The following is a 24,887-nucleotide window of genomic DNA, read 5'->3' on the forward strand; positions in this document are numbered from 1 at the left end:
ACAGAGAAGGAGAGAAAATTAAAAAAAAAACTTGGGGGATCATCAGAATAAAAGGTGAACGATAGTCTTTCAATGGGAACACCTGCTCTAAAATGGGGATTCTGTTCTCTGGGGAGATTTCCCCTCATTTCCTCCTGCATCTCAAGGACAGAAAGAAAGGAAATCTCCCCAGAGAGACACAGCAAAAAAAAAAACTGTATGCTTTCAAATTCTGTTTGTTGTAGCATATTTCATGGACAGAATTAGACAGCACCTAATGCCAGATTGCAGCAATCAATGTATACACCACACTTTGCATTGCTGCTTTATAACAAGTCTCACAGCGACTTATTGCATATCAGCTGTGACACCCCAGTAGCAGATGCTGTTTACACACAGACAGTATTTAGAAGTGGTATTTCTTTTAATTCCCAGAACATGCTGGATGTATTTACTGGTTTTAGCAGTGGAAGACTGGCTGTTAACCATCAAGTTGTTGAACTCGTTTAAGGCGCTCTTCGCCCATCACACACTAATGCAACTTTGCTAAAAGGACCGCCACCCAGACAGGTCTCCATGTGTCATCCATGTGTGCAGGGTGTTCACTGCACATGGGCCTCCGAGGGGGGGGCCCACTGTGGCCTGACCCACCCTGAACACATGGATGATACGTATGGGGATGATTGGTGCAGCGGTGGGGGCCCATCTTTTCATCCAGAGGGCGCCGCACTGAAAGAAGGGGGGCACTGCCGCTGACAGGTGAACTGACAGCTGTATCACCACTTCTCCACTTCTGGAGAAGGGATGCCCGTGCAGTAACTTCCAACAGTGACTTCCTCTGCGGAGCTCTGCAATAGATGTCATCATCAGTCAGAGCCTGGTAGAGATGTGAACAGAGGAAGTTTTGCTTTTGTGAGATCTGAGCTATCACTGCACTGGCATCCCTTTAGATGGGAAAAAAGAAGAGTGAGAGAGGGGAGGATTCTTTTACACAGGATGCCAGATGGATTAAGCAGCCAGGTAAGGCGCACCACTGCCCCTCCCCCACTGACTGGCAGTGCCCCCCAATCTGCCCCCACTAAGCACTAGGTCCCCCCACTATAAGGAGACCAGATTTTCAAAATGAAATCCGGGGACATATTTTATTGGCAAATGGGAAACTATTTTAAAAGCATATTTTCCACAAATGATATATGCAGAGTATGTGGTTATGGAATGATTGTACGATACATATATGTTACTTCTCACATTTCCTCCACGAGATAAAAAAAAATAAAAATAATGATACTTAGGCCCCTTTCACACTGGGGCGGTGGGGGCGTCGGCGGTAAAACAGCGCTATTTTTAGCGCTGTTTTACTGTCGTTTTTGCGGCTGTATTTGGCCGCTAGCGGTGCGGTTTTAACCCCCGCTGGTGGCCGAAAAAGGGTTAAACCCGCTCGTACAGCGCGGCTATAGCCGCAGTATTACCGCGGTATAGTCACGCTGTCCCATTGATTGCAATGGGAAGGAGCGGTTTAGGAGCGGTGAACACACCGCTCCTTCACCGCTCCAAAGATGCGGCTCGCAGGACTTTTTTTACCGTCCTGCCAGCGCACCGCTTCAGTGTGAAAGCCCTCGGGCTTTCACACTGAACAAACAGCGGAGGCTGTTTAGGGGCGGTTTGCAGGCGGTATTTTTAGCGCAATAACGCCTGCAAACCGCCCCAGTGTGAAAGGGGCCTTAGAATTTTTTGGGCTAGGACTACCAAAATGTTAAGATAAGATAAAGAAAAAACTTTTCAATGCATATTTTGTATTTTATTTTTACCAAAGAATTTTGGTTCTACAATAACAAATTAACAATTCAGAACAGTAAAAGATTGCATTGTAACAACACATAGGATACATTTGAACATAAATAATCAAATATTAATAGCTAACTGTTCTAAGACTACAAGTGGTAAAGGAACAAAATTATAAAATACTGGTGGAGTTTTACAACATTTTGCGCCTCCCGGCAGGCCTCCCCTCATACCACCATCCAGAGCACTGTGTACATTACAGGCCTCCCCTCAGACCACCGCCCGGAGCACTGTGTACATTACAGCTCTCCCCTCATACCACCATCCAGAGCACTGTGTATATTAAAGGCCTCCCCTCATACCACCATCTAGAGCACTGTGTACATTAAAGGCCTCCCCTCAGACCACCATCCAGAGCACTGTGTACATTACAGGCCTCACATATCACCGTCCAGAGCACTGTGTACATTACAGACCTCCCCTCGGACCACCCGCCAGAGCACTGTGTACACTACAGGCCTCCCCTCGGACCACCATCCAAAGCACTGTGTACATTATAGGCCTTTCAGACCACCGTCCAGAGCACCGTGTACATTACAAGCCTCCCCTCAGACCATTGTCCAGAGAACTGTGTAGCACTGTGTAGCCCCCAGTCTGTACAATCCTTCCAGTCTGCACAACCCCCCTCACCCAAGTCAACACAATGCCCCCCCATTTGTGCAATCCCCCCGTCTGCACAGGGGGAGAACGAAATTAGAAGGAAAAGAGTCAAAGCAAAGAGGTTGGGTGAGAGAGGAGGGTTGTTTACAGAGCAGATGGCTCACTCACCAATTATGCCTCCCCTCCAAGGCTGGTCTCCCAGGTAGGCTGAACACAGTGCATGAATTGCATGCAGGAGGCTGGAGTGCGGAGTGGGGTTGGGTGGACACCAATTTTAGGCAGAGTGTTTAGATTGAGGGAGGAGCTAGAAAGTGCTGATGGGACGGGCAACAGAGGCAAAACAGCAGGAATCTCAGGCGTCTGGCCGGAGCTAAGATCCCAGGGAAAGCGGAAGTAATCACTGCCTGAGACTGAGCAGCCAAAAATTGAAAATAGTGCCATGGCTGCTGTGGTGGAAGTGGTGCCGCCAATCCGGGGACAAAACCGGGGACAGGTTTGGTTAGGGGACAGTGTCCTCAATCCAGGGACTGTCTGGTCGCCCTACCCCACTAAGCACCAGGACCCCCCCCCCCCGCATTTGAAGTCAAAGCTGCATTCTTTTAGGCAGGTATGCAGGGGCAGAGCTGGCAGCCCCATTAGGTAGGCTGTAGGGGCCGCATGATTTCTAACAGCGGCCCTGCCGTAACTGCCCCCCACTGCACCGATCACCCTTGACTGTCCCACTGTGTCCTTCTCTGGCCCCCTGTGTCCTTCGCTACCGTCAGTCCACTGCCCTACTGACACCATTCACTGACCCCAAAAAGCATTTTTTTTTTTTTTATAATCAAAATTTTTTTATTTTCTGTTATATTTTTCACAATTCAAAATTAAACATCCTTAATTTCATATTTTACAATAATTACGCAGGATTAACATATTAAACATTAATAAGAGACCAATTGGTAACATCGTTCTCTTACAACTAACCCTATCCCCTCCCAAAAAAAAAAAAAAGGGAATGAAAAAACCGCTGCCTGTCTCAACCCTCTCCCTCCCCCAACATATGTTCGACAACCAAATATATCCTGTGATTGATGAGATTCCCAATATTTGTGCGTATCGGTCTGTGTATCCAAATCCACATTGACACCCCCACCACCTACAAACCAACACATTAAACAAGCCTAAAAAAAAAAAAAAAAAAAAAGGGGAAAACCCCCGGCCCCGTCCATACACTCCCCGTGTTTATTATTGTTATTCCATAATTGTTCCTCACTTCTAAAAAAAAAAAAAAAAAAAAACCCACCACACCCGTACATACCCTGTGGTTATTGTTAATTATCCCATAATTATATTTATTGGCCAATCATGGCCTAGTTCCTCACTTCTATTAAGCAATTTATTTAAAGTGATCCAATTAATCCTAAAATACCTTCATGTGTTACCCCCTATTGTGTAAGAGGCCACTAACGGCCATATTAAATATAACATCTATAAAAAAAAAAAAAAAAAAAAACCCTAGGTGATTAGCATAATTCCCATTGATTGTGTGTTTCAATCTTCATATCCCCTTCCTTAGTGACGTTCCCTACACCATGCGCTTACAAACCAGCACATTAAACAACAATAAGAAAAAAAACAAAAAAAAAACAAAACAAAAAAACCAAGAAAACTAAGAGACATTCACCTTACCACCTCCCTCCCCCCTTTCACCAAATCAGGTATCTCATTATACGGGTAAAAGGGACAGGGAGGGGGGGGGGGAGAGACAGCAGTCTAAACAAAAATAAATAAATAAATAAATAAATAAAATAAAAAAAATATATATAAGAAAACCCCAATTCCTTCCTTTTCCTCCCTGGCTAAACCCCTATGCAACTAATCCAAGGTATTTATATGGCCCTGGCTCCCTGCACCTTCTCGTTTCATATTTCCCTCTTAATCTATCCCCTGTACACACTGTATCCAGCCTGCCCATATGTCCTCAAATTCCCCTTTTTTGTCTTTAACTACATGAATCCATCTTTCCGCTTCCATTGTCCGGTTGACCTCCCTTTTCCAATCCTCTAATGTTGGGCAGGTAATCTGCTTCCAAAATCTTGGAATTAATATTTTGGCTGCATTTAATAAATGTGGTGTAATGCTCCTCCTATAGGCCTTGATTGTGCCAGTTGTTCCATAAAATAAGAAGTCCAAGGGTGTACACTCTATAGATCTAGGGGCTAACCTCTTGATCCATGGTGCAACTGCTTCCCAGAATTCCTTAATCCTGGGGCATTCCCACCACAGGTGAAGAAATGTACCCCTTTGCTCGCACCCTCTCCAGCATCGGGCATCTGCTGTTGGATATATCCGATTTAATCTTGCTGGTGTCCTATACCACCTTGTCAAAAATTTATAGGCCATTTCCTGAGAATACGAGCTTATGGATGTTGAATAAGTTGATTGGATCATTTTTTTAATTTGTTCGTCTGATAGTACTTTATTTAGTTCTCTTTCCCATTCCCTGACAAAGTATGGGATTGTTTTCTTTTGGGTACTAAGTATCAGGCTGTACATCTGGGAAAACATATGTCTGCCTTCCCCCAGGTGTACACACCAGCTCTCAAACCTAGTTATTGTATTTAATGGTCTCAGAAGGGGTTTAATTTTTTTGAAAAAACTTTTCATTTGATTGTATCTCCATCCTGTTATAGATATATTCCCTAGTGCTGTAACCAGCTCTGAATAAGTTGCTAAGGTCCCCCGTGGTCAAACTTGCCACAGGTGACATCTCCGTCCCTCCCCCATGCCCCCAGGAATCCTCCTCCCTCCCCCGGTGGGAACCATGGGAAACCCTCCAGTGGAGCTAAGGGGGACACCCGGGGGGAGTACTCTCCTGTTTTATTTAGATTATCCCATGTTATCAGTGTGTTCCAGGTCAGGGGGATGTCCATTTCGAGAGTCCTCTTTCCGTATTCGGAATCCAGGGAGCTCCTGCCAGGTTTCTCCCCGCTATAGCTTTCTCTAATGGGACCCACATTTTACTAGGGCAATCATGACACCAATTCAAAATACGGACTAGCGACATTGCCTTATAGTATGTTGATATATCAGGAAGGCCCAAACCTCCTTCAGCCTTACTTCTACACAGGATGTCGTATGTCAGCCTTGGTCTTTTATTATTCCACACAAATGCTGTAAAAGCCTTCCGTATCTGTTTAAAAGAGATTCCTGGTAACTTAATCGGAACTGTATGTAACATATAAATAATTCTAGGTAGTATACACATCTTAATGGCACTCACTCTTCCAAACCATGTTAAATATTGTCCTGTCCATTTCTTTAAGTCCTCCCTTAACCCGGCTATTAGGGGAGTATAATTAAGATCATACAACATTTTTTGATCTGAGGTGACATGAATCCCTAAGTAAAACAGTGAATCTTTCTTCCACACAAAGGGGTATTCCCTCTTCAATATCTCTGCCATCTCTTGAGGGACATGACTGGGAAGAAGTATTGATTTTTCATAATTGATTTTAAAATTAGATAGCCTACCATATTTACCTACTTCCTGCATGAGTGACACTAGGGAAGTCTGAGGTGCTGAGAGGTAAAACAGCAGATCATCAGCATAGGCTGATACCTTATGCTCCACGCCCCCCACGCCTATTCCCCTTATCTCCCCATTACCTCTAATCTCACAGAGAAATGGTTCTAACATTAGAGCAAATATTAGCGGGGAAAGTGGGCACCCCTGCCTTGTTCCGTTTCGTATGTTGAGATAGTCCGAGATTGTACCATTCACTTTAACTCTTGCTCTTGGATCTGCGTAAAGGGCCATTATCCATCCCATCATACGGTCACCTAGACCCACTCCCTTCAGAACTTCTTTCATAAAGCCCCAATTCACCCTATCGAAGGCTTTTTCTGCGTCCATCGATAGTACGATCCTTGGGGCTTTCTCTGGACCGTATTGTATCCAGTGGAGCAGATGAAGTGCCCGGATGGTATTATCCCTTGCCTCACGTCCTTTTACAAAACCTGTCTGGTCGGGGTGCAACAAATCCCCTATATGTTCTTGCAATCTCATAGCTAAAAAGCATTTAAAAAAAAAAAAAAAAAATGAAAAAAAAAAAAAAAAACCCCAAAAAATAAATTGTAAAAAATAAAATAATAATAATAATAATAATAATAAAGAACTACTGACACCGTCCACTGCCCTACTGACACCCTCCTGCACATACTACCCACTGCCATATACTTTGCACAGAATACCCACCTCCATACACTTCGCACCCCTCTCCATGCACATACTACCCACCGCCATACACTCTGCACTCCTCTCCTGCACAATACTACCCACCGCAATACACTCCACAACCCTCTTCCTGCATATAATGCCCACCACCATACCCTTCACACCCCTCTCCCTGTAGACTGTATTTAACCACAGCCCCTTTAAGCCATGCCCAATATTTAGCGCACTTTAAACCATGCCCGCTTTTCACCGCGGTGCGCCACATTTCTTAATTTGCCAGTGCCCGGGGCCCACTCTTGATCTTGCACACGGGCCCACTCATTTCACAATATGCCCCTGTATGGAACCAACATTTAAAATCACAAATTTCCACAGACATTATCTATACCATTGTCCACCACTGCTTACACACCCAAGACTGCAGCAGTCAGACATATAACCCTAGCCAAAGTGTTAAAATAGAATTGAGAACAGATCTAAAAATCAGTATATGCAACCAGAGACCATGGCATTAGTACACTTAAGTAAGCTATCACCAGGCACTGAAATGACATAGGACCCATCTCAATGCATTCCAAGGATCTGTGGGCAGGAGTTGCTAAAGCCTTGTCAAACTGTGTGTTAATATAGTTTTACTTTATGGCACACCTGTGTGTTTTCAGTGTTATCCTAATATCCGTGAACATTGAGAGTAGGTCTTTCACTGATGGAAGCTAGTTAGAGACCATGCTGATCAGAAAAATATAATCTCTGCACAGGAAATACAGTTAAGTCCATATATATTTGGACACAGGCACAATGTTTTCAGGTATTCACTAAAACATTCAAGCTATAGTTATATAATGGTCTGAAAGTGCACACTCAGGTTTAATTTGAGGGTATGTACATACAAATTGGAGGAAGGGTTTAGGAATTACAGCTCTTAAGAATAGCCATCCCCCTTTTTCAAGGGACCAAAAGTAATTAAGACAATTGAATCAAAAGCGGTTTCATGGCCAAGTGTGGGCTACTCCATTATTTCTTCATCATTTAAGCAGGTAAAAGGTCTGGAGTTGATTCTAAGTGTGGTAGTTGCATTTGGAATCCATTACCGTGAACCTACATCATGCTTTCAAATGAGCTGTCCATGTAAGTGAAACAGGACATCGTAAGGCTTCAAAAACAAAACAAATCCAACAGAGGTATAGCAACATTAGGAGTGGCCAAATCAACAGTTTGGTACATTCTAAGGAAAGAACAACGCACTGGTGAGCTCAGCAACATAAAAGGGCCTGGAGGTCCACGGAAAACAACAGTGGTGGATGATCGCAGGATCCTTTCTATGGTAAAGAAAAATACATTCACAACAACCAGACAAGTAAAGGGCACTCTCCAGGAGGTGGGCGTATCATTGTCAACGTCTACAATCAAGAGAAAACTTCACAAGAGCAAATAAAGAGGGTTCACCACAAGGTGCAAACCATTCATAAGCCTGAAGAATAGAAAAGCCAGATTCGACAAAAAAAAAAATCTAAAAATGGCAGACCAGTTCTGGAAAAGCATTCTATGGATGGATAAACCTAAGATTAATATGTACCAGAATGACAGGAAGGAAAAAAAAAGGGTGGGCTTGGAGCAGCTCATGATCCAAAGCACACAACGTCATCTGTAAAACCTGGTGGAGAAAGTGTAATGGCATGGGCATGCATGGCTTCCAGTGGCACTGGGTCATTTTTGTTTATCGATGATGTGGCAGAAGACAGAGGCAGCCAGATGAATTCTGCAGTGTTTAGAGATATACTGTCAGCCCAAATTCAGCAAAATTTGATTGGACGGCGCTTCACAGTACAGATGGACAATAATCCAAAACACACTGCGAAAGCAACCCAGGAGCTTTTGAAGGAAAAGAAGCCGAATATTCTGCAATGGCTGACTCAATCACTTGATCTTAACCCAATTGAGCATGCATTTCACTTGCTGAAGGCAAAACTAAAAAAGGCAGAAAGACCCATAAAAAACAACTGAAGGCAGCTGCAGTTAGAGCCTGGCAAAGCATCAGAAAGGAGGAAACCCGGTCTTTAGTAATGTCCATGGGTTCCAGACTTCAGGCAGTCATTGCCAGTAAAGGATTCAAAAAGGAACAAAATATTAAAAATTAACATTTTATTTATGATTATATTCATTTGTCCAAATACATTTGAGCCCCTGAAAATGGGGGGGACTGTGTATAAAAATGGTTGCCGTTCTTAAAATTTGTACTTGATATTTATGTTCAACCCCTTGAATTAAAGCTGAAAGTCTGCACTTCAAATTTATTTGGATTGTTTTGTTTTAATTTAATTCTGGTGGCATACAGAGCCAAAAGTATGAAAATTGTGCCTGTGTCCAAATATATATGGACCCAACTGTAAAATATATTCATTCATAGGTTTTACTTATAAAGCAGAGCTAAAGGCAAAACTTTTTTTTTTTTTGCCTTTTTTGGACAGAGTAAGGGAGGGTCAGCTTTTTTTTGCCATCTCTGTCCCATAGTGGAGATTTCCCTTCACTTCCTGCTCCATAGCCAAAACAGAATGTGAGCGGAAATCCTCCAAAGTAAGAAAATCCCAGCAAAATGCTTGGCGCGTGTAAGCGTGCATGAACGCTAGGTGTGTTTAGCACAGGAGTGTTAATTCATCACAATGGCCAGAAAAAAAAATATTTTGGCCAAAGAAATTAACTCTTAACCTAAATTCTGGTGTATATCCCCTGCCTAGAAAGCCCAGGTGCTGTGTACAGCCATAGACATGAATACCCATGTACGTTGTACTACGGTGCTCATGCAAAAATGAGCATAGCGTAGTAGTGCATGAAAAATAAAACATTTTCTTTTTTTCCTTCAGACCAGTGTTTAGTACATTATACAATACAACCACTTTGCACATGTGCTTTAAAGCACCATTACCAAGCTCCATCTTTTAACACTCTTAAAGGGGTTGTAAAGGTATTTTTTTTATTTTTTAAAAATAAACATGTTATACTTACCTTCACTGTGCAGCTCGTTCTGCACAGAGTGGCCCCGAACCTGCTCTTCTGGGGTCCCTCGGCGGCTGTCTCAGCTCCTCCCCGCAATAATTAACCACCTTAATGCGAGCTCCCTCGCATGGTGGTTAGTTATTGCGGGCGCGCTCCCGTGATACAGCCGGCGGCTATAGCCGCTCGCTGTATCACTCGGCCCCGCCCCCCAGTGCGCCGCGTCATTGGATGTGATTGACAGCAGCTTCCAATCCATCCACTGTAGCCAATCAGCGGCCAGGCTGAGCAGCGGAATCGAGGACGTGAACGAGCAGCCGAATTTCGAGGGGTCAGGTAAGTAAAAACGGGGGGGCTGGGGACGGCGGTATTGTTAGTAGTTTTTTCACCTTAATGCATAGAATGCATTAAGGTGAAAAAATGTTTACCTTTACAACCCCTTTAAAGCCAGCGTTTCTTTATTTCCAAAAAATTGTGGTATTAATCACAATGAGCCAATGGCTCCTGCTGCTATCAATCTGTCCAATGAGGAGCAAGACAGCGGATGGAGCCGCTGTTCTTATGCACATCACTGGATCAGATCGGGCTCAGGTAAGAAAAAAGGGGGGGGGGAGCTGCAGCACAGAAGGTTTTTCACCTTAATGCATAGACTGCATTAAGGTGAAAAACGTTAAGGCCTCATGCACACAGGATGTTTAAAAAAACGCCAGAGCTGCTGCCAGGAAAAAGCAGCGTAAAAAAAAACAAAACATGCTTTTAGCCACATTCTTTGAATAGCGTTTAATGCACATTTTTCACTTTTTTTGGCCGTTTTTACAGTAAAAACACTAAAAATGTCAAATGTGGCTAAAAGCTTGCTACAGAGTTTAGCAACTTTTTTGGGGGCGTTTTTCGTTTTTACAGCCTCTGCTCCTGGAAGTTTAGATTCGTTTTTTTTCCCCCTGCCCCTAAACTCTTATGCCTCGGAACGCCTCTGAAAGTTTATGTGTGCATGGACACATAAGTCAACATGGAGTGGTGTTTTGAAGAAGTTAAAAAAAAAAAAAAGAAAAAAAGTCAGACGCCCTTAACAGCAGCTTTAAAAACGAGTCTTACCCCTGCATATGTTTGTATAATGAAACTCTATTAAATAAAGAAATTACAAAAAAAGGCTGATCTATTTAATTTCTAGAAAACTTCAGCAAAGCCAAGTATCATGCTGTGCAAATAAAAATCTTAGTAAAACCAATTTTATGTATCCGGCAGTGCCCTTTTACACTCCCTGGTCATTTCTGGCATTATACTGATGCTTTCAAATAAAAATGTAAAATTATAAATTCAGCTTGTCGAGAAGATTTAAAGCAAATAACGCTCACAGTTACAAATATGAATATTAATGCCCAAAAATATATTCTCTTTAAAACTTGCATATTCATTTGTTTAATTGTACAGTGAACCTTTAACCTTTCAATTGAAAAGTAATTTCAAAATAAAAATGTGAGATATAATCCTGATAATAAATGTAAACAATTAATAAGTGTCTTATTTGTCCCCCTGCGAGTGTCGTGATGTGCTCCAGAATTGCATTAGGAAATGATGAGGACTGACTGTGCATATTTATCTTTTGCTAGTTAATAATGTGTATCTTTGCTATGCGCAATGTGCAGTAATGTTGGCTCCCTATCTTGCAATTACAGAAAAGCTTATTTGCATTGGAGCTCTTCACAGCACATTGGATTTATTTACTCAGTAGATTACATTTAGCAGACAATTCAAAATATGCACAGAAAGATAATTGCAGATAATACATTATTAGTCGCATTGTATATATGAAGGCGAATCGTCAGAGCAGAATATTGTGAATATAGCGCTGTGCTACCATACAGCCTGAAAAGGAAAATATAGGTTTTGTAACAAAACACATGGCTTGAACAATTTGTGCTCTGATTATAGCAATTTACAAAAGGGAAATAACCAACATTTATTCTTTCCGTGTACTTGTGTTTATTTTCTTACTGTATGTTGTCTCCCACTGTAGCATCATACAGGTAAACAGCATGTATTGGAAGATTTCCAAGCAAACATCCATCAATTACAATATATCTGTATGTATCGTGGGAGTGGAAACCATGAATTCTACAATTAATCCACAATTATATGCACATGGGAAAGGAAGGACAGCATACCAGCTCATTAAACTGCATTGTTCATTTTCCACAGATAGTGGGAAGAGAATCCAAATGTACAAAAAAAGCATCCTATATTTCCTGAGCTTCATTCTACATAAAACAGACACAAATGGACACTAGCAGGCTTTTTAATTAGGCAGTGTGATACCTAAAGCCTGACTATGTTAACTGTGCCTTTAAAGAAGAAGTAAACCCTGATGAGTTTTACTTCCTCCTTTGCTCCCTGCAAATTAAAAGCATAATGGGCTAGTATGCATTGCACGTGCCGTTTGAGAACACGCCTGAGCTCATCCTTATTGTCTACATACAGTCTACAATGCTGTGTTTTGGCAGCAAGACAGGAACTTCCCATCCTGCTCCCGGAACAAAATCGGGTTGGTCTGTGTGCTGCTCACCAATTTAATAGAAGCTTTGTATTCAATGCATGGAATGCAACTCGGGGACTGCCTGTATACTGAATGTACCTAATGTTACATATAGTTTATATAGTACATCCAGCAGGCACATCTGTTAGTGAAGGAAAGCGTTAGCTTGGACCATTTTGGCCCAATAAAATATTTCTAGACATAGTAAACATGGAGTTAGCCTTTGAAGTGACAGTAATAATTTCCTTAATCTCCTAAAATTATCCACACACATCCACTACTTAGAAAGGAGCTCCAGGCTCCTTCAGAAAAAATACAAATACTGTGCCTGCTGACTTTTAATATAAGGACACTTACCTGTCCAGGGATCCTGCGATGTCTGCACCCGACCAGATACTTCAAGGGAAACAGGAAGTGAAGCCTTGCGGCTTCACAGCCTGTTTCCTATTGCACATGCACGAGTTGCACTGCACCTTGTACGTGGTCCCGTAGTTATTTGGGACCTGTGATGTGTGTCCCCAAAGACTGCGGGGGGCGAACTTCCGACTCAGTTTGCGGCAGCAATTTGAGCCGGAAGTGGGAGCGGGGGCGAGCCCAGGATTTCATTGACAGCAGCAAGAGCCAATAGCTTCAGCTGCTCTCAGCCAAGCCTGTGAGAGGGGGGATAGGGGAGAAGATATACTGCAGTCACAACAGCACTGGATCGAAAGAAGACTCAGGTAAGTGTTTGAGGGAGCAGTGGGCAGGGAATGCATTAAGGCAAAAAAAAAAAACACACATTTAACCTTTACAATCAATCACTTTAAGGAGAAGGCAGCAATTCTACTATATTTTTTTCAGTTGAAAAATCACAGTAGTTGAATAAACTTGTGAGTGGAAAGCCGAAGTATGGATGGCGCTCATACAGTATTGTTTTCTCTTCTCTTAAACCTTCAAATTTATGCTAAGAAACTATATTTTACATGGAATTCATTATCCTCTAAGAGGAGAGTTTCTGAGGTCTCAAAATCACAGATGAACGCAAGTAGTATGTTGTTCGACCAATTAAATAAGCCACAAGCAATCTGAACTAATATACAGTTTCAGGTGACTACTTCCTACCCAAGGCCTCATGCACACTAGGCTCTTCTGAACACCTTTCCCCTTAATAGAGAAATGCAGTGTTTTTCAAATGCGTTTAGGTGTGCTTAGATGCGCTTAGGTGCGTTCAGGCTCATCAAATGATTGGGTGATAAAAATCTTCATTGATAAAATAAACTGCGCTGAGCTACATACAGCGGGGGAAACAATTATTCAATCCCCTGCAGATTTTTTAAGTTTGCCCACTTACAAAAAATGAAGGGTCTATAATTTATCATAGGTGTATTTTAAATGATAGAGACAGAATATCAACCAAAAATCCAGAAAAAAACACTTAAAATAAATGCTATAAATTAAGTGAGTAAAATAAGTATTTGATCCCCAAGCAAAACATGACTTCGTACTTGTTGGCAAGCACAGAAGTGTTGGTAACCAGGTTTGCACACATCTCAAAAGATTTTGGACCACTCTTCTTTACAGATCTTCTCTAAATCCTTAAGGTTTCTTGGTGTCTCCTGGCAGCTCGAAGTTTCACCCCCTTCCATAAATTTTATATAGGATTAAGGTTTGGAGACCTCTCCATGACCTAAATGTGCTTCTTCTTGAGCCCCTCCTTTGTTGCCTTAGCTGTATGTTTTGGGTCATTGTCATGCTGGAAGACCCATTCACGACCCATCTTCAGTGTTTCGGCTGAGGGAAGAAGGTTCTCATCCAGGATTTTACAATACACGGCCCCGTCCATTGGCCCCTCAATGTGGCAAAGTCAGCCTGTACCTTTGGCAGAGAAACATCCCCAAAGCATCATGTTTCCACCTCCGTGCTTGACTGTAGGGATGGTGTTCCTACTGTCATAGTCAGCATCTTTCTTCCTTCTAACACGACAATGACCCAAAACATACCTTCAAGGCAACAAAGGAGTAGCTCAAGAAGAAACACACCAAGGTCATGGAGTGGCCTAGTCAGTCTCAAGACTTTAATCATATATAACATTTATGGAAGGAGCTAAAACATAGAGTTGCCAAGCGACAGCGAAGAAACCTTAAGGATTTAGAGAAGATCTGTAAAGAAGAGTGGAACAAAATCCCTCCTGAGAGGTTTGCAAACCTGGTCACCAACCAAGAAACGTCTTACCTCTGTGCTTGCCAACAAGGGTTTCTCCACTAGGTACCAAGTCATGTTTTGCTTGGGGATCAAATACTTATTTTACTCACTGAACTGCAACTCAATTTATAACATTTGTATAATGTGTTTTTTCTGGATTTTTGGTAGATATGCTGTCTCTATAATTTGAAATACACCTATATAGGGCTGAAACAACTAATCGATTAATCGACAACTAATCGATTATTAAATTAATCAATTACTATTTTCATAATCGATCAGTAACATAATGGGGTTAAAAAAAATAAAATGAGCCCTTTATAATACAAAAAGAGCAAATAATCGCTACTGTAACTATGCTTTTTTCAGCCGCTGCATATTTGGAAAGGGTCAGGGACTTTTTTTTAAACACAAAAACTGTGCTTTTTTTGGTTCAATATACTTCAATGGAGAAGCTGCAGAAAACCATGTAATGCGTCTTTGCAGCAATTTGTGTTTTTTAATCTGCCCAACAACAAATTGTCCAAAAAAAAATGCAAAATCATGTGCGCAAAAAATCAAAACGCACAGCAAAAAGCACTGCAGAAACAGATCAAAAGCAAATTGCATGCTGGCCACACGGATCAATTTTCAGACCAGAATATTCATACGAAAAATCTTTGTTACAATCGCTGAATGACAGAATTTTTCATTTCATGAAATTTTCACTTGTTTTTAAAATAAATGTAACTTCTGAACGAAAACCACATACACTGTCTGAAAATTCCTTTGACCAAGAAGTTTTCTATTATTTCCAAATTTTCCTATCACTGTGGTTGAAAATGAACGTCGATTAGAAAATTGAACGAACTTTCTTAAAATTACATTTTTTTTGAAGGAAGATATTGTTTGTTTTTTAAATTAAAAAAAATTTGATCTCTGAGTCTGATATTTACCAGATTCACCCTTTAATATACTGTTAGAGGATATATACTGTATATACCATCTCTCCTCTAATAGTATATACAGTATATCTCTTCTGTCTGTTATTCTCAGAGTGGAATAGAGATTTTACTCCCTAACCATATAGTTTGTTATTATATTTACTACTGCACAGAGATATTTAAGAATAAATTGCCTTTTTTTTAAACTTTACATATTAACTAAATTATACACCACACTTTTTTAAAGGTTATTAGATGATTAATCAATTAATCGAAACAATAAATCGGCCAACTAATCGATTATGAAAATAATCGTCAGTTGCAGCCCTACACCTATAATATAAAAATGATAGACCCATTAATTTCTTTGTGGGCATACTTACAATATCTGCAGGGGATCAAATATTTAAAATGAAAAACAGAACACAATCCAAATATAATAGTGACAGTCAAAAAAGTCCTCACTTGTATAATGTTACATGAAATGAAATGTGAAATAACACTCCAAACACCCAAGGAAAAGAGTGATATTGTGATTCCCACGCCATTGTAAGACAGATACAACAGGAGGCTTACCAGAGAGATATGACCCTCATATCATAGAGCAGTCATACAACACACTGTGCGATTAGTGTAAAAACCAATATATTTATTGTTAAAAATACATTTAGTACACTCAGGAGGTAAAAAATTGGCTCTGCACTGACAGTATAGCAATCCGAACCCACCAGAAAGGACTTTCGGGGACACTCCTGGAAGTGATCATGTCACGGCACGTAGCTCTGCCTAAACGAGTTTTGCCACATCCGAGATCTTCTGGGGCACAGGCACGTGGAGCTATTTCTTTTACCTGTGAGTGTACTACATGTATTTGTACTACATGTATTTCACGCAACATTACTTTTTGGACCATGACCATTATATATTTTTTTTTAATTGTTCCGTTTTTCATTTTTAGGTGGAAATTTATGTAGTGCGGCACAGTTTATTTTATTAATGTGGTTTATCTATGGTAAATATCCAATAGTGTGCTAGCTGCTTTCTTTTCCATTGAGCACTTTTCCACTAGTACAGATTATTTTTATTTTATATTCATTTAATTGGCCAGAATATGAATTTATTCTAGACATTGAAATGAATGCTTAAGCACTAAACGTGCCTAGCTTTTAAGCATGTTTACATGCATTTAGGCATGCAGGGTGTTTTCTGCCTAAATGCTCCTTTCCCGAACGCCATTTGATGCGTTCAGATTTCTGCTCCTAAACACCTGACAAATGTCTATGTGTGCATAGACACATAGGCTAACAGAGAGGGGCATTTAGGGGCAAAACAAAGCTGTAAAATGCCTGTAATACGGGTGTTTAATAAAAGCAGTGTGCATGAGGACTTAAAATGGAAAGTCCAGTTACAAAATGAAAAAAAATTAGATAAGCCGGTTTTGAAGAGGAGACATGCTATGTCTCCTTTGCAATAAAGAACACATACCTGCCTGTTCGCAGTCTTCTCAAGACTGTACACTGAATATGCACATGCACAGCTCAGTGCACACTCTCAGAACACCTGGGTGCCGGAATGCACCAACTCTCATGTGCACAAGCTACAAAATTCCTCTGCTGGACCATCACAGTGGTTGAAGACTTGACACCCAGACAAAGCTGGGGAAAAGATGTTGGTGCTGGTGATGTAGCTCACAGGCATTGTAATTGCGGACTTCAGTTTAGCTTTAATTTGGATCCATGTGAAAAATCAAATCTTACATATATAATGTAGGCGGTCACTAGAATTAGCACATCCATTTTTGCTTTATTACATTTTATTCCTGCCTGTAGGTCCACTATTTTTCCATTTGATGTAACGTGAAAAGGATGACCTTATTACAGTGGTGGGTCCATACAACAGTCAACTTTTATTCATATGGTTCAAACATGGAAAAAAAAAAAAAAACTGTTGCTGAAACTTCTCAAAATGTGCTATGTGCGCTTTGGAGTTTGGATTACATCTGCTTGCCTTTTAAAGCAGAAGTAAAGTTGACAAAAAAAAAAAAAAAACTCCTCCTTGCAAGGTAGTCATAATGTGCTAGTATGCGATGCATATTAGCACATTATGAAAGGCATACCTTGAAACAAAGGCTTCCAGGGCTTGAAACGTCACCCGGTCTTCCTTCTGGGTTTGCAGGCTCCATTCCTTTGAGTGGCCGAGCAGCACTGACATCACTCCGACGCATGCGCGCGGTAGTCCGTTTACGACACAGGGGCTCTGAAGGAATGGCATACCCATGCCGGTGACGTCACTGGCTGCAGACACACTGAATATCTCCTAAATGGTGCACGTTTAGGAGATCTTCCTTGTACCTACAGGTAAGCTGTAGAATAAGCTTACCTGTAGATAGAAGCGTCCGGGGGGACTGTACTACCACTTTAATTAAAGTCCCTATCAGTCCCTGTTTCAGCTAGGATGAATTCTGATTAGTGAATATCTGTCCCTGCTTGACAGAAGTCGATTTGTGGATGGAGGAATCAGTTTTTTTTGTTTGTTCAGGCTGACTATAAAAAAAAAAAAAAAGAAAAAAAATACCCATCTATGATCAGCTTAAATTTCCCTGGTCGGTAGGCCAGTCATGCTTGCATCTTTGGATTTACTGATATATTTTTACAAGCAGTGTTCACTGGTTAACATTTACATGAGCATTTTTAAACATACATCTAGTTAGCATCGGCCAAAAAAAGTATGGAAAACCCTAAGTTGCTCTTGTTGATAGCTAATGTGGTGTGGATAGGGCTGCAAGCTAATAGGAAATGGCATATATATACCCCAATGAAATATTTGGGCAGATCTTAAATAAAATGAAACAAAGCCATCTCCACATGATGTGCTAAACTTAATCAATTCTCAGTCAATATCAATAGGATGAAATAATGGAAGTATTGCATTGGATAAAAAAAAAAAAAACAAACAAACAATCTATTAACAGCTATTGATAATCACACCCAGCTAAACCACATTTTATTTGGGTGCTGAGAGACCATGCCAAAAATGAATACTAAAAGTTATGATGAAGTTGATGCTATAGAAAGCAGGCACTAAGAGATGTTCTTACGTACTGTAAAGCGCCCCAGGGCTTCCAGGGTGCTTTGCAGGGCACATGCCTGTACATTTGTTCATCTTTTAGTAGTAGGTTAGGGTAAGCCACAATTTGACTTTAAAAGTAAATATTCTAGTAATTTTTATGGAAATTTACATATGAAAATATACATACATGTACATAACCATACACGAAAGCACCTCTAATAAATCTTAATTCATTGTTTACTTATTGAAAATACACGAACGTTTTTGTTTAACATTCATAGAAAATATATTTTTTTTTATCTTCTATAAACACAGAAAAATAATGTAAACATTTTAAAAAGTTTCTTGTAAAAGTCATTATAAAATACTGGTCAATATTTTCAAGTAAAACACACAATGAAAAATTCAGCTCACCAATTCAAACTCATCAAACAGCTGTATTAGAGATGGTGGTATAAACATATGAAAGCCCTGTAAAAATCCATTGATTTGTGGCTGAATGGCTCTTGTCATGCGAAGTTCAGTAACAAGCTGGACATACTCTGCCTGAAAAAAAAAAAAAAAAAGGAAAAATTTCACAATTGACATAAGTGCTGTCTGATGGCTACTATGGTAACTTGTAATCCAACATCTAAACAAAGCTTTACATTTTTTTTTCACTCAGGAAACCAAAATGAAAATGATCAGTGAAAAACACAATTGTCATGAAAACTGTTCCATCACTTTGCATCATTTTTCCTGTCGCCAACAACTATGCTTCAAGAACCGCTGCATATTAGGCAAAGTACTATTGTATACCACAAATTATTTTTTAAGAGAACATTTTTAAACACGACTGCAAATTACTGAAAGTACAAATAAATGCATTCTAAATATCGTATAATAAGATTAATCTTGCAACATGAGCAGATAAGAAAACATGCAGAGATACAGTGACACCTAGTGGAAGGCCAAGCGTGAATTTTTTGCTGAAAATGACTACTGAAGGGCTATTCAACATAAGCCAAAATAATGCTTTACGATCTGAAAACAAGGAGTGGCTTTATAAATGATAGTAAAATAAGGGCACTTAAGTCCACATACTAGCACCTCCTTATGATTCACGCTCACCTCCAAGAAAGATTATTCATGTTCCAATGCTTTCATTCTTGCTCAAGACATTAAATAACACAACAAAGCCAACCACAGAAGCAAACAGCCAAAGGGACCATACCATCATCTGTATTTAATTTGCTACAGCATGCTGTGCATGCAGGCGTGGCTCTGTTGCTAAATTGTTGACCCAATTTTCATTGGCCTTATGTAGAATCTTGAAACGAGTATATAAGCACAAAAAAAGTGCGCATTTGTGCAAAACTCCATGTTACATCACATATGCTTTTATTCCTCTTTTAAGTATAGCATTGTAAAACAAACCTACATGCTAAATGTATATTCTTGCCAGAAAGAATCATCAGTGAGCATAGCATACAAGTCTGGTAGAGGAATACTCTTGCGCTATCACTGAAAGTGGAAAAAACAATGTATAGGGCAACTGCTGCTAACACCGATAGATGAATCCATGACCAATAAGTGTATCAAGATTTTTTTTAAACCACCAGTCACTTGTTACACCTTCACCTCACTGTTCAGTGTATGTCAATCAGCTTGATGAGCACCGATTGATTTATCACCTAAGTTTGTTATACATGTCATCTGGTTTGTTGTGCAAATCATTTATTTTCTTAATTGTAAGGAATCTGTTATTTGATGAGTTTATTTGCACGTTTGGTTTACACTGCCACCTTGTGCACACCTTTATTGCTTTTTTCATTTTTGGTACGTTTATCATTTTGTGACACATTGGTGTACACTTTAGTTCAACAACAGCACAGCATCAATTATTATACACATTAGTGCACATAGCACTTAATTCCCTCTAGTGAAGGTTAGTAAATATGCAGAAAGTTCTGGCAGACTGACCCAAAGTAATAATTCCTACAGCATTCCGAGAGAGTATTTTTACAATAGCTACTTCCCATGTGTACACACTAAAGGGTTTATTGAATAATAAAAAAATAAATAAAAAAAGCAATGAACATTGCGAAGTAACTAATGATATATAATTTTGCAGAGCTGTGACTACACTAAATGGAAGAAAGTTAAAATTTGCTTGGATGCTGTAACTGTACAATAATGTTCTTTGCATTATCATTAAAGGCCATTAAGTGTACCTTTCGTGAATGTGTTCGCCTGACCTGTGACAAAACAAATGAATGGGATAATGACATTTGGCTTTCTGCAATACAATTACACAGAGAAAACAACATTTAGTAGAATGGTACTGCTATTATTAAACAGTGTATTTGGGAATGTAGCAGCAGCTTGAATTCTGTATGTCAAGTGCTCTGACATTAACAAAGTCAGTGATCCAGAAGCTGCACTGCATGTCCTATATGAATGATGAATTGTTATTCAATGCACCCTTTATATTTCTCGGCAGTAGATCTAGAATACATCTAAACAACGTGCATATCTTGCTTCTGTATAAAAAAATAAATAAATAAATAAAAAGTACCATAGACACAACGTGCATGGTAATTGAATTCCTTTATATACCTCAATAGGAAAGATTTTTAAATCATTACAAATCGGAATAGCCTATTCATGTTTACTAATGGGCAATGGCTCATATCAGCAAAGTCAACAGTGTGCCCAAATACAACAGCAGTTCTGTCATGGTGTCAGCTGGGGGCTTTTCTGTGCCATGCCAAATACTAAGAAAGCCATAGCTCATCAAGCAAGAGTTCTCAGAGCTGCTCACTGGACCACTCTTAGGCCAGGGTTAATGGCTATGCATGCTGAGATGCAGGTGGATCAGCGACTCCATCAAATGAAATCACCTGTGACTAAACAGGAGCATTCCTGCACTGCCAAGCTGTGACAAATTATGCAGACACAAGGAACGTCTACGGCTACATTATATTAGCCACATTCACTTGAATAAACGTAGACAAATAATATTTCCAGTAGCATACACTCTGGGAAAACACAAGAGGATAAATATATACAACATATGTTTAAAGTTAGACAATGTTGAAGAATATATGTAAACGAATTCTGTGTTGCTTAACCCGTGACTCATACACTTTGACACTTCATAGCCAAGGGGTGACACCACTATTCATTTGAGCCACTCTCTAGGTCATTAGTGGTCTCATTGGACAATGAATGAGTACGATTACACTGCTGATCTACTGCCTGCATGCTTCTCCTTATGTAGGATTGTTAAACACATTTTAGTAGCAGTCCTTAACCTCTCACACTTGAGATGACCCTTACAAAGTCAGCCGGGTTTTTATTACTATCAAATTTTCCCCACAGAGGATATAATCCTCACCTTGCTTCCCAAGGTTAATAGGCCAATATTTCCAGCAAAGTCAGATTACAGCGTGGACTGAAAGAAGAAGCAAACAAATGCAACAACTGATTGCCGCCCCCCCCCATTTATTATAGAAGGATAGACTGAAATTTGAGCAGGTGTGGGAAAGCAATTAAATCGCACATCTCCTCGCACAAAAATGTACTGCTGTTCAGCAGATGCACAGGGGTGCCATTAATTCTAATGACATCCCCATGCAGGGAAACCACACAGAACCATGCCATTTTACTGCGGCTGCTTTTTTTGGAAATTGCATAGGGACCTGCTTTTTTCATACGTAAAGCAGCCCATTCAACTAAATGGGCTGCTCTGCCCAAACAAACGCAGCCGCTGGAAAATACCAGAGTAGCGTGAACCTAGTACAGCGTTTCTCAACCTATTTTTAGTCAAGGCACCCTTTAAAAATTCTGCACATCTTGAAGAATCCCATTCTAAGGCCCCATGCAGGGGCGTGCCTAGAGCATTTGACACCCAGGGCAGATCCTATATCTGGCACCCCCCAACTTTAAAATGTAAAAACACCCCACTGTGCTCTTTGCATACCTCTGCACCCCCCAATATCTCTTTGTTACTGTGTACCCCCTCTCCACAACTGCATCTCTGGACCCCTGCACATTACACAGCCACCCGAAGCTCTGGACCCTTTTACACTACACAGCCCCCTCTCCCCCATGCTATCTCTGAATCCCTGCACATTACACAGACCCCCACCCTAGCGCTGGACCCCTGCACATTACACAGCCCCCACCCCAGCCTCTGGACCCCTGCACATTACACATTTCCCACCCCCCCCAGCTCTTGACCCCTGCGCATTACACATTGACCCCCCCCCCCCAGTTCTGAACCCCTGCACATTACACACAGCCCCCCCCCAGCTCTGGACCTCTGTACATTACACAGCCCCCCCAGCTTTGGACCCCTGCACAATACACCCCCCCTCCAGCTCAGGACTCCTGCACATTGCGCCTTCCTACCTTACTGGGGCATGCATGCAGATCTGCACCCCTGGACCTTGTCACAGCTCACCTCTTCCTGACCTAGCTGACACAGCGCCGTTCACTTTTCACTTAGGATTAAGTGATACCTTGTCTAATTTGTGATTCTCATTATATAATCTCACAGTGGCTTCAGGGATCTTTTGTTAGGTTCTGTTCCTTGCCTGCTTCCACACCCTCGCCCCCCCCCCCCCCCATTGGGGGTTCAAGCGCGGCCTCTCGTGGGCCCTTTTTGCTGGCTTGTTTGGATGGCCTGCTCCTGCGTGGCGGTCCTGGGGTTCTGCCTGCGTAGCCTGGATCTTTGAGCAATCCTTGGGCACAACATTTTGGAGGCTATTTTTACAGCCGTCAGTGGTAAATATGATCCTAAAACTATTTTTTGTCTTAAAATCAATTCACAGTGCTGTATCAATGTACGCATTCTGACAATATAATCTTTTGTAGAGTTCTTGTACTCCTTTGCCCCAGAAGACCTCTGTTAATGGTCGAAACGTGTCGGGGTTTACCAGTATGACTATATATACCTATATCATGCTACGTTGTTCATGTACTTGTACAGTTGTATTACCATGATGTATGTGTAATGGCCTCGCTCATGTTTAAACATTTTTTCATGCAATTGTATGTCAATTTTTCAATAAAATGTATACATTTTTCTATTCCAATTTAATTTTTTGTCTGCAACACAAAACCCCTTGGGGGCATTTCTTTCCAGCGTAAATGTATTTTATTGGGATTGTTTTGTGATAGACCAACACAAAGTAGCACATAATTGTGAAGTGGAAGGAAAATTATAAATTTTGTACAAATAAGTATCTGAAAAGTGTGGCGTGCATTTGTATTAAGCCCACTTTACTCTGATACCCCTAATTAAAATCTAGTGGAACCAATTGCCTTCAGAAGTCACCCAATTAGTAAATAAAGTCCACCAGCTGTTCTGTGAAGCCCTCAGAGGTTTGTTAGAGAACCTTAGGGAACAAACAGCATCATGAAGGCCAAGGAAGTTGATGGATGGAGCCAAATACAGGGCAATTTAAGAAGAAAACCTGTTAGAGTCTGCAAAAGACTTAAGACCGGGGCACAGGTTCACCTTTCAGCAGGGCAACAACCCTAAAATACAGCCAGAACTACAATGCAATTCTTTAGAACTAAGCATATTCATGTGTTAGAATAGCCCAGTCAAAGTCCAGACCTAAATCCAATTGAGAATCTGTGGCAAGACTTGAAAATTGCTGTTTACAGACGCTCTCCATCCAATCTGACAGAGCTTGAGCTATTTTGCAAGGAAGAATGGGCAAAAATTTCACTCTCTAGATGTGCAAAGTTGGTAGAGACATACCCAAAAAGGCTTGCAGCTGTAATTGCAGTGAAAGGTGGTTCTACAAAGTATTGACTCAAAGGGGCTGAATAGAAGTGCACGTCACACTTTTCACATATTTATTCCTAAAAAATATTGAAAACCATTTATCATTTTCCTTCCACTTCACAATTATGTGCCACTTTGTGTTGGTCTATCATAAAAAAAACTCAATAAAATACATTTGTTTTTGGTTATAACAGGACAAAATGTGGAAAATTCCAAGGGGTATGAATACTTTTTCAAGGCACTGTATACATTACTGCACCATTAGGCCGCCGTCATTATATGGCGGCTGTTTGACGTTAAATACCAGGGTTATGGCAGCAGATAGCTTTCAGATAAAAGTGGTCTCTGCGGCGGATTCACTGCAAGATCACTTTTATCAGGGGCAGGAGAGGGGCCCCCCTCCCGCTGCTCCCCGGTGGTCTCCGCTGCTTACCAGAGCCATCAATAGTGGTGGAGATGATCGGATCCTTTCCTCAGAAAATTAGACTTTTTTTTTATCGCATTTAAGTGTGAATGTGAGATCCGAGGTCTTTTAGACCCCAGATCTCACTTTAAAGAGGTCCTGTCATGCTTTTTTTTCTATTACAAGGGATGTTTACATTCCTTGTAATAGGGAAAAAAATGATCCAAAAAAAATTAGCAAGAAACACCTGCATATGAAAACGGTGTTCAAACCACACATCAGGTATCGCCGCGATCATTATAGCGAGAGCAATAATTCTAGCAAAAGACCTTCTCTGAAACTCAAAACTGGTAACCTGTAGAAAT

At 40.7% G+C, this 24,887-nt stretch overlaps 1 protein-coding gene across 3 annotated transcripts in view; it reads right to left on the reverse strand.

Moving 5' to 3' along the window:
* Window positions 1-24,887, reverse strand: part of HACE1 (HECT domain and ankyrin repeat containing E3 ubiquitin protein ligase 1) — a 160,367-nt gene that overhangs the window by 22,733 nt on the left and 112,747 nt on the right. For all 3 annotated transcript variants that reach the window (XM_073627003.1, XM_073627002.1, XM_073627004.1), the window contains one exon: window positions 18,752-18,883. In XM_073627003.1, coding sequence (XP_073483104.1) covers window positions 18,752-18,883 — 132 coding nt within the window. The remainder of the gene's footprint in view (window positions 1-18,751; window positions 18,884-24,887) is intronic.

This window comes from Aquarana catesbeiana, linkage group LG04 (assembly GCF_042186555.1).
Source record: "Aquarana catesbeiana isolate 2022-GZ linkage group LG04, ASM4218655v1, whole genome shotgun sequence".
NCBI classification, from domain to species: domain Eukaryota; kingdom Metazoa; phylum Chordata; class Amphibia; order Anura; family Ranidae; genus Aquarana; species Aquarana catesbeiana.